General features: G+C 36.1%; 1 protein-coding gene across 1 annotated transcript in view; it reads right to left on the minus strand.

Annotated features, from left to right (window-relative positions):
* The window catches only part of LOC132318239 (transcription initiation factor TFIID subunit 4-like), a 145934-nt gene that overhangs the window by 35283 nt on the left and 91022 nt on the right, over positions 1-19629 (minus strand). Inside the window, exon 14 of the mRNA XM_059824933.1 lies at positions 8360-8482. Coding sequence (XP_059680916.1) covers positions 8360-8482 — 123 coding nt within the window. The remainder of the gene's footprint in view (positions 1-8359; positions 8483-19629) is intronic.

The raw sequence follows: 19629 nt of genomic DNA on the forward strand, positions 1-19629 counted from the left end.
TATTCCAAACTGTTTTCTCTGTATCTTACGTTATGAAACGTAAAAGAGACTCCCAGATAGATTAGATTACCCCGTAAGAAGAGGTTCTCTGAAATATTCAAGATGTAACAGAAGCAGAGTTTAGATACTGTTATTTGGGAGGGGGACTTGGACAACGGTTTGGTTCTACAATTTACATCAGGTAAAGTAACAAGAAGTTCTGTTCAGTACTTCTAGGTAAGATATTTACATTAGAAGCTGGCAACAAGACTCCCTTGAAGTTCAAGCCTGTTTGCCTAAAGGCTCAGGGTAAACCAAGATGTTAAATTACTGTTACCTGAATTGTCACTCTTGGTATGACCAATGTATTACTTGACTTCCTGTAAAGAATCAGGCTGGAAAAACCCAAAAATGGGCATCCTAATAAATTTCAAGTTCTTCAGGCTTCTTCAAAACCTCAGCTTCAGTAAAGGATTTTTTAGCCAAAAAGAAAAAAAAAATATTCCACAAAATGTACCTGGCATTGAACAGGATGGAAGGGAGAAGGAAATTAATCTATCTGATGATTCATCTGACTCTTATAAAGGAGGATCAATTAAAAGAGAAACATTGCCACTTTAAGAAACAGGTCTAAATCTTTCCACATACATGTTGAAAACTTACACCTTGGAAATTTTCTGGTCAGGTTTTAAAAATTATTTTCACTGACATCTAAAAATGTCATAGCACCTTGGGCCTCACCTTCTGAAGTCAATGGAGAGACTCAAGTCAATTTTGACAAACCCTCAGCTAGACCCTTTCAGACTTTCTTTCTCTTAGTCTTATCAGTTTTATTTAGCCAGAAGAAAGAAAAATTCTGGAATTATAAGTGTCAGAAAAACAGAGGCTGCAAAATAAATTTTATCCTTCAGTGTCTGAAAATCAGGAAGACAAATGGAGCAGACAATTGAAAATACAGGAAAACCCAACCCAAAACCAACCTCCAAACAAAAACCAAGCTCACATACCCTCCGTCCCCACAAATCCTCAAAGTAGCTGCCTTTTGCAAGAAGAAAAACAATACTCTTTCACAGTAACAGCAGCAGACCTCTATAGGGATTGACAAATAATGGATGAACTATGAACTACTCAAAAGTAATTTTGCCAAGTTCTCATTTTCCATGCTAATAAGCTGCACACACTATATTTATAAAGTATCCATAAATAAAAAGATGGTATTTAATATTACCACATTGATAAAATTATTTTCTTTTTAAAAATGCAAACATTTTTTTCCTTTTTTAACCGAGGAGGATTTTAATTAAAAAAAACAACAAAACACTGATTAAGACTCCAGTAAGAAACCTTTGAAAAGCAGAGAAAGAAATGCTCTAATGGTTTCCTGTGTGCTAGATCAACATCATGCAGTCAGGTGGGATCAACTACCATTTCCATCCCCCAATGAAGTAAAAATCAAATTTGTCTTGGCCAATAAGGAAAAATGATTAATATCACTGAACCTCTGTCAGAGTATTTTGTGCTACATAGATCAAAGGAATACATACAGTATGCAAACCTGTTCTACTAGTAAAAAAGAATGTTTTTCCTGGCACAGAGCCACTTTCTATTTTCTTGCATTGCTGCCTGGCTTTTTCCTCCTGTCAACTGAGATCCATGCAAAATTGTTTTACTGCCTCCTGACTCACTGTCTGTATTCCCGCCTGTTTGCAACAGGCACAGAAATGTATTTCTATACACTCACTCCAAATTAGAATTATTAATCATCAATGTAAACATAGCATTATCCATCATCTTTAATGCCTTCCTGCTTTTTACTGCTAAGTCGGTAAAATGCATTAATGTTTACAAATCTTGTTTCACAAAATAAAACCAGAATTCTAAAAAAAAAAAGAACGTGTTCATCATGGCCTAAAACACAGTTTGAAATTAAATGTTTCAAAACAGAAAATCATCATTGGGGCAATTTGTTTTTAAATTGAAATTTATTTATTTAAGAATGAGAAAAATAGGTGCAATTATTTATTAGGAGAACATCCATATAGTCTTTCAAGAGACTGATTTTCAAATAGATATTAACACATTTCTTGTGAATTATTTTAACATTTATTTGACTTTTGAAAACAGGAAGTAAAGCAAGCCAGAGAAGCCGAAGCTAAACTTGAGATTTTCAAAGATTCATGAAGTAGTATGCATCTAATTCCATTAAAAAATTGTAAGGACAGACTCCTTAACTTTCTTCTGTCTCCTTGAAAATTCAAACCCATATATTTAACTGATAGATTTGGGATACCTCAAATGAAATCATAACTGTCAGCAGCAGTGACATCCTACGCCAAAACAGGTCTGAGATAACCACTGCATTCTATCATGTCAGTGATACATGGAGCAAAGAGTGCTTGAAAAGGCAATGGTACAATAAATCATAAAAATTCCTCCTGTTCTGCTGCTAGTCTGCAGGTTTAAAAGCACAAAAAGCAAGCTTTAACTTCTTGGACCATAAACACTTGCAAAAGGTGTTCTAGTCTACTGTATCTGTTTGCATATAACTCAAGCTTAACAAGTGTAAAGGATCTTTAGATTCCAGTGCTTTCTAAACATACCTTGACCACTTAAAACAAAAAGTAATTTATCAAAAGCCAACTATACAGTATGAAGACCAAGCTCAGACTTGAGTTGTGGAACAAGTCATTCCAAGGATCTTTCAAAGTGGATGCCATAAAATCACTTTAGTTCCAAAAAGGTGAGGGAATGGCCTAAAGATTTGCTTAGAGCACGGCAATCCTACTGACTGGTGTTTTTCCCCAAAATAAAAGACTATTCATTGGTTCTAATTCTTTCAGATCTGTCAGAAGCAGTTATGCCTCACAGTTATGTTGGCTGATTCATGAACTTCTAAATCTGCATGATATTCTTTGATTAGATGCTTTGGAGAGAACCCAATGCACAACCCTTCTGTAACAAAGACTTCTGCAACACACACTATACATCTCTCTTTGTTTAAAAGGGCAAGAAAGGAAGGAAACAAGTCCAGGTGTTCCAAGACACAGCGCTCTCATACTTTTTTATCACGTCTGACCCAATCCAAAGAGAAAATTACCTAGTATCCCGATTTATTCTTAATATTGTTAAAATATTAACAACGGATTTGAGGAATAATTGCAGGCGTTGTTGAAACGTCTAGGGATAACCCAAGCATGAAGTGAGAATGCCAGCTATAATGTGTGCGAACAAATCAATCACGTTCAGTCCTGGATAACTAAAAAGAGGCTGTAGACAAAAGTACTTTTTTCCAACTATGTCGTAGTACCCAAATGCCTCCCCAAATAATCATGAATTCATCCTTACATTTCCACTTAGAAATTAGGAATTACTAGTAGTATAAAGATCTGATAGAGAGGAATATTAAGTAACTTTTCTATGTCTGCATTTGGAAGTCTCTGGTATAACACAGATTTCCAGGTCTGAAACCAGAATCTTAATCATGTTTTATATAAAACCTTATACCATCTGAAAGATGAGTTAATTTAAAAAATGTGGTGCCTTGTACCTGAAATACATTTCACAGTCACTTTAGTAACCAGCTTGTCTCTACACAAAACATCACTGTTTTAACTGTAGTTGTTTTAGGACTTTCCAGGTCTGCAAGCACATTATCTTTCGTAACGAATATAATGGTTGGAATATACTGGATGAGAAAAGACAGAAAATACCAGATCTGCCTTGAGCGCTGGCCCAACATATGGTCCTACAAATTGTGGAAGATGGTGTTTGGGAGAGTTTGCTGAATATTCTTAAGATGACTGCTCTTCCACTATGTGAGAAAGAGGGTTTTTTCTTATCCCTAAAATGACTGTCTTCAATAAGCGGTGATTCACTGAACTAGCCCTGAGGCTTCCTTTGGAAGCTCAGTATTCAAAAACCATCTGTGCCAGCAAGTACCAGGAGAGGGCTTTCACTTGATATTTAAACAAATTATACCCTCAGATATTTCAAACATACACTCTATATTTATATATTTTGGGATACTAGCCATAGGTCTTGATGAAAAGCCAAATTATTTAATTATTATTATTATTAAATACAGAAAAATACTTGCATTTAACCTCTACACTTTAATTCCATAGTAAAAAAATGAGGGACTTTGAAATATGCAAATTGTGCATTGTTGCCACCTCAGCACTACTCAAATATTTAACTTGTAAAGTTACCTAACCTAGTCCTGTGATGGGTAATGCTTTTCTTAAAGCTTTAACTCTTACAATTACATGAAAATATCTATTTCATAAACAAAACCAATTTTTAATCCTAATTCTTAAAAGGCTTACAATTCAAGAAAAAACCTTGAAAATGTGAACTGAATAGATTCAAAGTCCATAAGGTAAACAAAAGCAACTCAAAATGTATTATTTTTAAGCTGACATTAGAGGTGCTTAAGGATACTAACTAAAGAGCTTAAGTGGTTCCCTTTCCTGCATATGTCATCCACTGCCCTACCTTCACCATCCACTGCTGTGTACCAACACAAGCATTAACAGGACCCACACAGCAAATAAGAATTAGGCAGTACTGCTGCTAAATGCATAACATGGTTCACGAGTTAGATACCTAACTTGATAACCATGCACTAAATTCCAAAAAGTAACATTTAAAAGATCTTTTCCAATAAATTCTTCTAGTATCATTAAAGAAATTAAAAAAACTATAAAATTCTGCAAATGCAGTATTTTCAACCCCGTAAGACAGAGAAGCTGAATTCTTGCAAAGGTATCTCATTTCTCTTTACCCCTTCTCTTTCACTCTTGATCTAAACTGCATTATAATAATAAGCAGGCTGAATTACTGATGAGCTGCTGGCTGCTACAGAGGAAGCTGTGTTTCTAGCAGATTATCTAAAATATGAGAAGACAAGAAAAGTACTAAAAAGAAAGCGAATGAAGAACAGGTGATCTCAAGTTTGCTGCCTCTGTCGTGTTCTAAGTTCCTTTTCCAGTGCTCACTGGGCTCCAGGCCAAACTATTTCAGCAAGCTAAGCAGAAACTATTCACTTTTTATTGTTGTTAGGTTAGTTTTCTGCCAGTTTATCAAATGGAAACGGGTTAGCACAGGGTACAACAAGAGCCAGAGCCAATGGAAGAGAAGGGGCAGGAATGCACTACTAGGGATTGGGATAGAGATCACAGTCAGATTAGCTCAGGCTACTGTGTAATCACAGTCTGAAACTGGTTACACATTTGGTGGCACTGTTAGTTGAAGACATCTCCCCCTGCTCATCCACTTCTCTATAAAATCTTTTTTCCCATGTTTTGGAAAGGAATTTTTTATATGGCTGCATGGAGAAGTGAATCAAAGAACACATATGATGGAAAAATAATCTCACCCCAAAACTGCTTATTTTCCATCTCCACAAGTAAAAGTAATCAAAAACCCCAGCCATACTAGTATAAAAGAGGCAAATGATGGGCCTGGCCTTGGTAACTTAAGCTAATCCTGCCATCCGAAAAAAAGTCTATTTAGCTATGGCTTGAAAAGAAGCAAAGAAGTCCATATGAGCCCTGGCAATGTCAGACAGACAAGTTTAAAAAAACCACTCTTGAACAAAGTGCTGGTGGAAAAATATTTGCAATTATGAGCACAAGCTTTTTCACATTTATAAAAGCTGTATAAGAGCTGCTTCTCTGTATACAACAAACAGTACTTGATCACAGAAACACTAAGCTTTTCCATTAACTTTTTCTCTTAAGCAAAATAACCATCACTACTCCCTAAATTGACCTCCTGCTCAGATCAAAAGGGTACTATTAAAAAGATCCAATTTCCAAAGAGAAATTGTGAGCTGGTATTTCTGTTGAACCAAGAAGCTGGACTGAAATCCAACATTTCTCATGAAAAAAACGGCCAATGCAACTAAGTAAAATATCAAACAAGAGTTAGTTCAGAAAGGGAAAAATGTAACATGCAGGGGTGGGATGATTTGTAAATGATATCTCTTTGGATCAGCAAATGTGCAGTAACCCAGCTGCAACAAAAGCAGACACAGACATCAAAAAAGACTAATGGGGAGACCAGCAACTTCAATGACAAAAACCTTGATGTTTTGACCAAAAAAAAGGGGAGGCAAAAAAAGTCAGACTCTGCAAACAGAGATTATCAAGGACTTAAGAAGCTTAGAAATTGCTTAGAGAAATCAGAAGGTCATAGACCATGGTGGAAGTCAGACATCTGAAGGTGGAATTGGGCTAAGGGGATGTCTGTAAGACAGGACATACTCTTATAATAGTTTTCTATGTTGTTTATATTCTCCAGAAATACAAAGAAGAGAAATCAGACAGTCTTAGACAAACAATGCAAGTTTCCAGTACCTTTTCAGAATGAAACATTTTTGAATTGAGTTTATTTCTGCATCACAGTCCTAATGAGTAGCTCAGAAGAATAACAGAGAGTTTCTAGCAGCCAACCTGCATGACACAGCTTCTACAATGCTTTAGATCCTATCCCCACAAAAGACATTGAATAATCCAAATACAGTATCCAAGTCCTTGAAATCAGCTTGCAGCCAGGCACCAGTGTGGGTTGGCCAGGATGGTTAGAAGCTAGGAGGACAAGGATGGGAGCAATTCAGTCTGAACTGGCAGAAGATCCACAAAATTCATGACTCCAGGAAATCCATGTATAGGCAAAAACTTCAAGAATAATTTGTCAGTTGAATAACACAGAAGTTCAGCAAAATTTGGGTAGGGGAGCAACAAAAGGAGGCAAAAATGTCCCGAAGCCTTTGGAATTCGCCACAGACCTTTATCTTTCCTTGACGCAGTGTACCAGGAGAGTAAGGAGCTTCTCTTCACCATAAATCCATTCAAGCATATAGTTCTGAATAAAACGTTTCACTGAAGATGACCACCATTTGGTTCATAAAACTATAAAAGCTTAAGAAAGGATCGTTTTTTAGAAGGGGCAACAAGACAGTAAAAATTAAATTCTGGTACTTAGGAGAAAATATTCCTTTGGTCGCGTAAACGTAAGCAAGGAATGTACATTTGTTAAAATCTGAAGTGATCCATGCATTATTAGAAGGTTCAAATTATTTTTAAATTAATCTTGTGTGAAAGCCAATGCTATCACTATCCAGTTGACCTTCTAATGAAAGCTTCTTTTGGCCTGTTGCTGCAGGATTTCTTACAGTGCATATGGAAAACAACAGAATGCTTCACTGAATGTAAGACAAGGAGGAAGACCGAAAGGAAGGGAATGTAACAGGACAACACAAAACTCAGGAAGCTCCCTCAGTCTGAAACTAATTTGACCAGAAAATGGGAGCACCTCCTACATATCTGAAGTCATAACTCAACTTTAGAATATAAACAAGATCCACTTCTATTCCTAGCTCAGCTCATCCCTTAGCACTAATCTTAGCACATGAAAAGAGAGAGAGAGGGACAGAGAAGTCAGATAAAAGCTATCCAAAATGGGAAACAAAAAGGCCTTTGGAAATGCCTGGCATTTAGACAGTCAAATGTCTGAGCCAAAACTGTTAGTCAGTTACTCAAAACAAAATGTTTGCATTTTCCTCAGAACAGACATACAATAGGGAGAATTACTTTGACTCCTATTGTGGAGGCATATTTAGCAGAAACAAAAGAAACCCAACTGTATCTGTACTATACAACATCGTACTCTCTAAGAGTTACCCAAGGTAATGCAGCTGTGTTACCCTAGTTCTCCACCTTGGTTAATATGTATCCCGCTTTTGAGGATTTTGCATTGCATTGTGTAGTATAGCTAATTCTCCCATTTAAGGTAACAGGAGAATCATACTAACAAATCTGATTCTATGTCTAGAGCACAGTATTCTTATTAAAGTTACATACAATTTAGAATGATTACAAACTCATCTTTGCACTTGTGGGGGGACAAACAGCCATTCTGTAAAAAGGTTTGATGCGTATTTGTCACAAAATCACACTTACTGGTATTACTACAAGCTCTTGGTTCAAACTAAGCACTGCTACAGTTACGTTTTTCCAGGTATTGCTTCATTCCCTATTCTTTTTTCTGTTTTCCTTTGGATTATGCAGAGGAGAAAAGCAGTATAAAGGCAGTGAGAATTTTTAGGGAGAGACCTATACTTCAGGTTTAACTTCTTTTAAAAATATTCTTTAAATATCTGTTTAAACTTAACACTTGAAAAATAAAACTAAGAGAAGATGTCATTTTAACTGTGGCAAAGTAAAATAAACTGGACTCACAGACCTTCTAATTTAGTAATTTGTATCACCTTTTCCAAGTTACACAATTCACTGACTATATTGTCATGTAGCACCTCTAGTTATTCCTACTAGGTTTTGAAATAATAAATTCTCTTATTCTGTGTATAGACATATACCTCTCCTCCTATGGTGAGCAGTCCAGGTGAATCAAGCTTCCGTTTCTTCCGAGGACCGATAGCTGCCAATGCAGTTAGATTGGCGTCCCTCTGCCTCATTTGTGCAAGTTCTTGTTGCTGCATCTATTAGAGAGAGAAAAAAACCTCTGTTTAGTTTTTATTCTGTTGTCATTTCAAAAGGTTATTCTCAAAGTTGCAAGCATTAGGTAAAAATCACACAAGAGCAATCCCTAACAGTACTTTGCTGTTCCTAGAAATATCATTTCAACAGCTCAAGCATGCAGCCTTGCAGTAAAGAAGATACCAAAGTTCTCTTGACTTTCCACAGGATTTCTGCTTCCAAATAACTCCATTCTTTTTGAAAACTCCATCCTTATCCTTGAAAACTGCCTTAGCCAGTAAGTACTATATACTAACTACACATACCCAGTTTAAGATTGCTATGAAGAGTGTAAATACCAATTCAAATCCTCAAAAAAACTCAAACATTTTCTTTCATCTTAGATTTACTTTGAATATGTCAAATATACTTGGTATTTGCTTCCAAAAAAATTCATATCTAAATGAACAAAACACCTCTATATAAACGTTAGCAGAAGGTAATGCTGACACAAACACCCTACAAACTGAATGGACAACTGCTTTCTGGGATTTGGATTTAGGTAACAACACATTTAACTAGTTTGAGGCTAAGAAAACAACCTGCCAGCTGCATTATGTAACAGTGTAGCATGCGACAGAAAACAAGAGACAATACTCTGGCCACCCACGATGAAGAGGTAAGATTGCATGTTCATTATAAACTGTATAATCCTTTTAGAGAGTTAATGGTAAGAAACATAGTCGCACGAACAATATTACTTTAATAAGTATTCTTTAGTAAGTATTCTGATCATCAATACTACACAAGAATAATTGATTAGGTAACGCAGCATATGATTTGGATTAGATAAAAGCATTCATAGCTCTTAGTAAACATTCTTATTAATTTCAAAACTTTGGGTTTGCAAAATCATTCAATAAATTCAGAGGAAATGTTTGTTTTCTAACCTCATTGATGTCATACTTGTTCCCACTTCAACAGAAATGCACAGAACACTACCTCAAGAAATTCAGTAGTGGTCATAAAACATTGTATGATACAGGCACAATTCTTCATTAAAATAAAACTGAACTGACAAGCATAGATAGAAGTGTCTCAGCCATTTCTTACATGGGAGCTGCATATACAAGCGGGGCCTGAACTATCTTTGTCTATGTTAAAAGGAAAGGAGGTTTAAACAAAAAAGTACCCACGTATGGTATCTTTTCTCCATTCACTTCTGCCTAAAAAAAGCAGGTCTGCTTCATGCATCCTATTTAGTGCATTTTTCAGGTTTATGCATTTAACAATGCAATGTGTTTTCATGTTCTTCAAAATAAGAAAATTCAGTACATTTAGAGTTTGAAAACCCATTTTTTCTCATTTTAATGCTATATATTTTGCAACTTCAGTTATTATCACAACTTCAATATAAAATTATCTACAAATACACATCCCATTTATCTACAGGATAAAAGAATTTCCCAAATACAAAAAAGAAATGTGGAAAAATATCTAAATAATAGTGCAAAGGTCTATACATACTTCTCTTTGCCAACACATATTAGGTTTTTAGCTCAAATATCTTTGGCTCTCTTCCAGATTAAATGCCAGTTAGACAGACCTGCCCGCTTACCCTTTCAAGGTAGATAGCAACAGTGGTGAGCTCTAATCATTTACAAAGGTCATGATCGGAAGCTAGCCCGTAAGCAGTCATTTAAAATTCGATTGATCCCTATTTGTAGTCAGGGAAAGAAAATGGACATTTCAGCTGTATTGTAATTATGAGGCTTCAAGGCAACTGTAAATAGATGTGCAAATCCAGATACTGGCAAATACCTTAGAGAAGAAATTATTACTATAGTATAACATATATCCAGGAAAGGTTGAAGATAAAACTGCATATAAAAAAAGATCAATCATCTTTTTGCTAATTTGCCATGCTTGCCAGCCTATAAGGGTTATCACAATTATCAGAACTCTGATGAATATTTAAGCGAGGGCCAACTGGCTTAGAGTGATCTCAGACGAAGTTGTAAAGTGGATGGCTTCACAGAATAAGAAATTCTGCACTGGAGTAAGTATTCATTTCCTGGGAGGTGCAGGTCAAAAATACAGTCTGATAGATAACTGGTATCATGCAAATGTTATTATACGAGTATCTTATCCAAAGTCACCATTTTCAAACCAACAGTAAGCTAATACTTACGTGGCTCTTTGTACTACCTGTACTGCAATATACAGTGATTGTTTCAACATGTAATATAAGCACACAGTGCCTCTGAAAAGTTGCTCTAAGAACTATAATTTAGCATTTTTTTATTTTTGCACATGCAAATTGTGAAGTGAAACATGCCATTTCTCTAAATTCCACATACTGGGACAAATCCTGCCCTCACTTCGAAACCTGCAAAGTGTCTGGTGCTGTTTTACCAAGCAAATGTGGAATAGATTGAAGAGGCTGCAGAAAGGTTTGTACTCGTTTATTCCTCAGGTTCTTTGCCCTTTCTTTTTTATTTAGTGAGAAGAGCTAAAGATAGTTCTTGATATCACATACCAATTTTTGACAAATGTGTTAGCCTAGCACTGATTGCCCAAACAACCGCACAAGATTTTCAACTACCTATAATTTAGCACATGACAGGAAACCTGGCTCAGCACACAGAGCCAACGGAGCTGGGCTCTGTTCTACTGACACTGGCTGAATACCGGCATGACCTTTCCCTTCACTTCCCTGTGCCTCTCACCCTGCTTCACCCAGCTTGTCTATCTGGGCTATAAGCTCTCCAGACATGGATCCTCCTGTACTACACGCCTTACTTTTCATCTAGCCCCAGTGGGACTAATAGACACTACTTTAATACAAATAAGGAATATGCTGCCAGGTACAAAAACTCCAGACAAAACACAATACAGTTTCTGATACTGGTTTTACAGTACACACCTTGTTATACTACAATAGAAAAGAACAACCTCCTTATGTGAACCTTAATGAATGTTGGTCAAAACATATCAAATACATCAAACACACATGCATCACCAGTAAGATCACAGTACCCTGACATTTTATAAAATAAGGGCTGAAGTGCTGAAAGACTTGATTGATACTATATTACACAAATTCTCATCACTCTTTTAAAAATCAGTTATCACTGATGATTCTTTTTTTAAAAGCTCATCTGAAGGCAGAGGATCATAAAATGACATTTAAAAATAATCAAAAGAATTATGATCCCGATACCAATTACCAACAGAGGCATTCATTTTGCAGTGGTCAGAGTACTCCAGTTGGCTTCAGGTAACATCCTTGCACACTCACTATTAACTGTCAATTTGCTTACAATAAAACATCTTTGCAGTTTATGGATACTTAGTAGCAAGACATTTGACAAGATTCCTGGATGTTATTTAACATCTCAGAGCAGACTTACTGCCATTGTTGGCTTCTTCATACACCCATTCCAACTTCCTCTTCTTTCCATCTCCAAGTCACATACTTCTGTTTTTTCATACCCTACATCAGATTATCTGTACCAAATGTCTTTCCTATGCATTATCTGACTCTTCATCAAAAATGTTATCCCCAGTTGTAATCTTTCCTTTTTTTTTTTTTTAAAGTAGTATCTTGGCTTTGGTTCAAAAGAAGGGGACACTATACCTTTCATAAAAACATTTATACATGCAATGTGGCTACTAACATCTGATTCAACAGGAGCTTTTCAAAATGAATGCCGTGGAGATATGAACTATTTTTAACAGTCATAAAACCTGATATGGTTATTGCAGGTATCTTGCAAGAAGTTTAGGAATAGCCGAACAATTTTGTGGGAGTTGTGTAATTAATGTAGATTTAATTACTCTGCTTTGGTGTCAACAGAGCTTACTTTCAAGATGTACCTCTTGTACCACCAGATGCCAAATGTATAACCCTGACCAGTGGAAGCTCTTATTCCCAGTATACTCTGGAACTGTATTCTCTACATCAAGTGGAAATTATTTTGCAACCAGTTTTGCATACACAGTTCCAAAGTCATCACCCTCTGAATTCTCAGTGCTATGAATAGCGTGAATTAAATGTAGCCATCTTCAGTATTCTGAAATTACTCTTAAAAGTACCTATGAAGCTAAAGCTACTTAGAATTGATCATGTAAAGTGAGAAGCCTATTTTAAAGTAAGAAAGCAGCCTGTTATTACAATATAGTGTCTCTTCTAACTAAGCCAGTTAATAATTTCTGGATATTTAAACAAATGAAGCACCTGTTAATATCTATACACCCTGATAAAATAAATAGATTTCCTGTTAATTAACATGATTTAGCAGAAATTAATCTAACTCACTACATCAACCAACAAGATGCAACCGTTTGATAGCTGCATTCATTCACACTCATTTTCATACTGGACTGCTGATGCAATATAATTCTTTAACTTGTCTTCATCACAATTAGTATGGATATATTTATCAATACCATATTAAAATTTCTGCCCTCTGGGAAGGAAGCAATGCTTCATTTGAAACCACACTAATCAACAACAATTAACTTTTTTGAAAGTCAAAATAGTTATCTAAAACACAGACAAATATTCCAATATATTATACAAGAAAAATGCTTACAAATGAGATGCTGTTCCTTGCTCCTTATCTGATCCCAACTTATTTTTAGCATGCCATTTACTTACTGAGAGGTATTTCATTCCTTAATGACAACTTTAACTTAAAGAGATTCCTTTCATGAAAAGTAACAGTATAAGAATTAAGCACCAATATTATTTCACACAATGAAATTTTCTTCTTTGTGACGGTGGCATAATATTAAAACCACAGAAAGAAAACTACTTCACTCCTTTAATAAAGTAAAGCTAACAACAGAGGTTCTAAAATTTCAGTTTGTTTTCTTTAGATCATTATTTGTTATGATACACTTAGGTATTTCAGAAAGAAGTGCCACAAGCCGTATGCCACAAGGAAGACAGCCCCATGTCTATCTGAAGTATCAACATTAGGTCTTAAAATCTAGATTTAATAATTTCCAAAAATCAATAACGCACTTATTCATGGCATGTTTTGTAAACAATTGTGCAACAGAAACCAACCATTTACTTTAACCCTTTTTCACTTTAAGCCTTTTCTGCACTACAAGCCATCATGACAACAGTCACTGAGATATTAATAAATAAATATATAGTGTAAATATATGCTCAGTGAATTTTTTTTCTTCTTCGATTTCTACTTGTACCAGCAGTTGTGGTAGTCCACACAACTGGAAGAAACCACCTGTTTCACAGACAAGCATGGATTCATTTTCAAGATTTAAGAACTAAATCCCCCATCCGTTACTAGTATTATAATAACCACAGAGAACAGTGACGAGTATTTTCCACTTTTCTACAAGATCAGCTAAACCAAGAGTAAATTCAAGGAAGTTATGGCTAGAGGAAAAAATTCTATGGATTTGTTCAAGGTATGAATTTGGTCGGGAAAGACGATTGTAAAACAAATGCTGGATACTTGGTATAAACACCCACAGATCTCAAGTCAAACACCTTCTCCAATTCAGAAAATTAAATGACCTAGCAGTGGCTGTAATCTGTACTGTCAACAGAGAATTCTTCCTCTCCAGTGAGCACAAAAGTGACCCTCCCACGAGAAATAAGTCTGTTAACGTCAGCTATGCAAACATCCCAGTGATCTCACTTGCTCACCTGAATCTACAGGAAAAAGGAATGTCAAACAGCAAATGAGGCACTGCACTACTCATCAGAAAGACAGGAGTTGTTCAAAACCATGAGCAAAAAGCATTTTGAAAGGAAGGTGAGATGTGGTCCAAATGGAGGGCAAAACCTAAGCAAACTGAAATTTATTATTTAGAGATGTAGATGGAAAAAGGGCCTGAGCTGTAGCTGCTAAGGACTGCACTAAGAGAAATTTCCCTCACTATGATCAGAAAGTAAGAGGATGACTGGAACTTTAAGAATTCAAGTCTACACTTAAATACCTTCAGAAATAAAAGGGAGAAGAGGGAGTGGCATTGCAAGAGACAGAAAGATCAAGGAGAAAATGAGGGATGTTTTTTAGCCTGGAAGGAAAACAAGCCGGTGACAGAGAGACAGATGATTGTGAAGATACAGAAGAAAGAAGAGCTTGAGGAAGCAGTCAAGTACATTTAAATACTGACAATATAGGATTTGATAAGGGAATAGAAGCTGAGTTGTAAAAGTAAGTTTCTGTAGTCACAGAGCCAACTCAACCCACAAGGAACTAGACTTTGGCTACTTACAATTCCCAAGATAGTTCAGAAATGCTGCCTAAGAAGAAGAAAAGAGGACAGAGAAGAGGCTAACAGCACAACAGAAGCTATAAATATCGACAGACTGTAAACTGCAATCAAGAATGAAGACAGCCAGGAATGAACATCAAACAGGAAATTGGCAACAGGGAACGCTAAATGGCAGAAATGCTTGATGAAAGCAAGATCATATAACCAATGATTTAAGCATTGATTTCTAGCCAATAGGCATCAATGGAGATCCCTCCTAATTCTGTTTACGATGGATGGTTTAATTCCTGATAACAGGGTCATATGCTGGGAAAAGCTTGTCTTAATTGATGGTTCTGCAACATATATCTATCAGTCTCAGACAGTGATTACACCCCCTGGAAAAACATCTTTTTTGCTGAGGAGAGCCTGAAATGTGGAACCATTACACATGTCCTAAGATGTCCACAACAGAAGGTGCAATTAAAAAATGAAACTCATTAAAAATGCTAGCAGTAACCTCAACAAGTCCAGGACAATGATCAAGAAGGATCAGTACATCATTGAACTTCATAGAGAGAGTCTTGAAAAACAGATAATGTCTGCAGAATGCCCAGGCTATGCTTCTGCCTCTCTTTTCCATTACTAAAGTCTCTAAAGTTCAGCAGAACTTCTATAGCAATAGCACGCTGACTGGTAAGAAACTGGCCCAAAGCAGATAAAGTTTAGAAGTGGCACTGCAATAATGCACTACCAGAGAAGTTTTACATGTGTAATAGCAAATCATACACCAAACACATTCTGTGAGACTTCTAAACATTCACAGCTCTGCCAAATTATATCTAATTTTCTTCAATACAAAGCTGGATGCTACTTCTCCACAAGCGTTCTCCCACAACTCAGTAAAAGCTCCAATCATCACTTGCAGTGGTTGTACATCTATTTGAAGTAGATCAAGGTTTTACTTCACTGAAAAAGGTGCGTGTGTGTGTGTGTTGGGTTTTTTTCTTTCCCACACACTTTTAACAACAGTTGAAAATTATTGCATAGTGTTTGAAAAAATCACCCTGGGCAGAGACTAAGCTGGGAACATTTTAGCCCCCAAGATGAATGTTTCTCAAAACAATGAGCATCTGAATACAGTTCTGGAACCTTAACTGGGGTACTTTTGACCAAGTGTCTTTCTTACAATAGACATTTATGTTTATTACATCTAATTTCATTATGTTTTAGAAGTTTACTCAAATCTTCATTAACGTTTGCCCTATTACTTTCAACCCAATATACGTCAAACTTCTGATATAGAAAATGCCAGGTGCATCCTGCCTTTCATTTTTATTTTTCCCTGAAGAACAGCCTTAATTGTAATTTTCCCAAGTCATGTACATTACCTAGTTAAATACAATTTTTTTAAATAATTATCAGTAAACTACAATTTTATCGCCTACTACTCAAGACCATGTCTTGACTGTCTGAACTGATTCATATATATATTCATACTCATAGGTTTAATTTTCTTGGAAGTCTCCTTAAAAGACTACTCATAGCTTACAAAAAAATCAAAAGAAGAATTTTGAGACTGATTTTAGAAAGTCTTATAATTTTTTAACATACTTTGTCTCTAGTACTATTTTATTCCCCAAATAGTTTAAAGCTCTCCTTGTTCCACTAGTCTCTCTAATCAACTAATGCTCTTTATGGGTATCTATGAATTTCTTTTTGTTAATTCTGTATATTCTTGGTTGGTTGCCTTTTTGATTTTCCAAATACAATGCACTATTTTAGTTTAACTTAAACCCATTCATTTCCGCAACTCTCTAACCACCTCTTAAGCTACATATTCCTATCTATAGTTTACAATGTATAACAATTACTTTTTTTCAGAAAGATATCCCTCACATTCCTCTGAAAGAGTTCTACAGCAATGGGTTTTTTTTGTCTTTCCAGTAACCTTAATCATTACACTTCTTCATTCCTCAACTGTTGTTCAAGCCCCAGCACATTTTGTCTGGTTTTGGTTATACTATTTCTCATACAACTTCTCTCCAGTAGCACCAGTTCTGGGCTCTTCTATAATAAGTTTGAGCCACACCTATTTTAAGCCTGATATTTGTTAGGTCCCATAATGGTGTTTGGTAGATTTGCTGATCCAAACACAGATCATCTGAGCAAAAGGTTTGTGAGGCACAGACAACTGGCAGGATCAGCATTACTAGAGCTGGCAACTTTCTGAGATGCTGGTAACTTACTTGTATTAAGATCAGACAAAGTTCTAAAAGAATTTCCCTAAGATCTGTTATTTTTTTTTGTTATCGCTCTTAATTTTATTTTGGAGCAACACAACACAGACAGTTACAAATCTTCTCAAACTGTTCTTCAACGGAAACGAGACATACTCATACAGCATAAATATGACTGGTAAGAATACCAGCCAAAAAGCCTGTTGGCTTACTCACAAGCTCCTGAATTCAGGTGCAAACAACAGAAGAATATCCTCATCACTCTTGGGGCATCGGTGAGAAAGACGCAAGATCTTTTCCCAGGCCCTGTGTTAATTTAAGTGGGGGTTTACTATCCTCCCAAGATTTTTAGGATGTTCTTCCTTCCCCCTGAAGCAAGACACTATGTGAGGGCTCTGAAATGGATGCTTTAACAAATATTAGGGAATGTGAAATACAGTGAAAACCTGTATGAACGACAGTCATGTCTAGAATGACAAACAAAGTTTGAGTTACGAAGAGCAGCAAACTTATTGAGCTGTGGCTTTAGTTAGGGAGGTCTAACAAACACGGGGATAACGGGGACGTGAGGAAGTAAGCTTTGCTTTTTTAAAATCATGCACTGGAAAATACAAGGCTCAGATGAACCTCACAACCAAGCTTTCTATCAGCTCCCCATGCTTGCAGCTGGAGTGCATGCATAACTCCCAGAGGCTATGCTGTCTACTGTAACACAGTGTTAAAGGTTGTACTGGAACATGAATCAACTGCTCTGTTTTTCAGACAGTGAAGTATCCCTGAAACAAACATTTTTTAAAATACCCTTTAAAGAATCTTTCATTGTATCTGAGTAATACAACAGTTACTTGGATAGTGAAAACTCTCCATGGCTGCTACAACTTTGTGTTAGCACTATGAGACTCCAATCAAGAATTTTATCTACATGATCTTCTCCGGGCATCATGACTTTCCATAGCATAGCATGACCTTTTGTTACTTTTATTTCTATTCCATCTCTGGCACACGCTTGAAATCTGAAATGATTAAGAACCAGTACACCAGAACTGTACCAAAAACATGAGGAAAGTATGTTCTTGCTTAGTATATCAATGGAGTCAACTGAAGACTGAGGTACATAGGAAGATCTCAGCTTCGTGGAAGTGAAAAGCGACAGTATGTCATATGTAAAATCTCACATCAGTCTGAAGCATTTTCCTCATTTTTCAAAAGAAACATTTCTATTTTTTGGTAAAATTTCTCTGCCTATACGCCATTCCCACGAAACTTCAGAAGAGCAGAAATTTTAAGTGCGTTTAAAATGCTAGTTAATCAGAAATTCTGGTAAGAGGCTTTATTAACTAGATTATTCCAAAAGAAAATGCACGGATTTTGATACCAGTCCTCTACCATTCTTATGGGAAATCTGCATCTTGAAACTGCCAGCCTCATTTGAGGAAATGAGGCGAATGTAGCAATCTACTAAAAATCATTTGGCTGTAATAAGTAATTTTAATCAGTTAGAGAGAATGGCATTGAAGTTAATTTCTGAAGTGTCATAAACAGATGGGAAATGTGTAGTGTAGAGACTTGTGCGCTTTCAACGCAATACCCTTTTTTGCAGTCTGGATTGTGGTTTGATCAAGTCCAAGTGACATGACAAAAACAATTTTAATTTATTCTGAAACTATATTCAACTAAAGAATACACAATATAGCGAGTATGCTACTCTTTTCGAAAGTGAGATTTGAGGCAGAGCAATATCAGGAACAAAAATAGCCAGACGCCCACCTTCTTCTCCCCCTTAAAAGTTGCGGGGGTAGTACTGAGGGTTCACTTGCAAAATGGAAGTTCCACTGGGGATGCAAAACAAGCTCGAAATTTAAATAATCTACATCTTTTCTATTTTAGATTTAACCATAGCAAAACCGCTACTGCTCATTTCTCCTGCAGATCAAGGGAACAACATACCACAGTGTGGGGACAAAATATTTCAAGCAATTTTTCATACACTGACAAGTAGTAAATTAGGGAATCTTGTAAGTACAATACAGTAGTCATCCCCTTCTATTGATCACATATAATTTACATCTTACAAAGATGTGAATTCTTGCATTCTCACTCCACAAGGAAAATCTCAATGATTTATTCATTTCAAATAAAAAATAGAAGGTAGATGAGAAGAATTACTTCACAGGCTGTAGCTTTCTCAGGGCACTAGTGCTAGGCTCTTCTTTCGCACTGCCCGAAGGGCCTTTGTGTGCAAGTCCCTCTAATTAACAAGGTGAATCATGCAGCAGTTCCCTAATTAGTGAACATGACAAACCAATGGAAACAAGCAGACAGACCTGGCGTACAGATATGGTCAACAAAAGGCACAGCAACTCACTGTTAAAAAAAAATGTGTATTTCATGTAAATAAAACACAAAAAGTAAGAGAACTAGCATAATACCTAATTTCCCTTTTCATGTTTTATGCTTATTCCTCATTTATTGCAGATATAAATAATGACACAATAAATCAAGGTTTCCAACTGCAAGTCGTACCACCTCTCCAAAATCAAAGAGTATCCTACATGAATAAGCATCTGCTTAAGGGTCATTATTTGTTTTCTCTCTTGTTTTTCTGCTTTAAAGAAATGCAGTTACATTAAGCTTAGCACTTTAAGAATCCCTTAATTAGTTCTATTAAAAATTATTTTTTCTTGAAATCC

The sequence above is a fragment of the Gavia stellata genome, chromosome 15 (genome assembly GCF_030936135.1).
Source record: "Gavia stellata isolate bGavSte3 chromosome 15, bGavSte3.hap2, whole genome shotgun sequence".
NCBI classification, from domain to species: domain Eukaryota; kingdom Metazoa; phylum Chordata; class Aves; order Gaviiformes; family Gaviidae; genus Gavia; species Gavia stellata.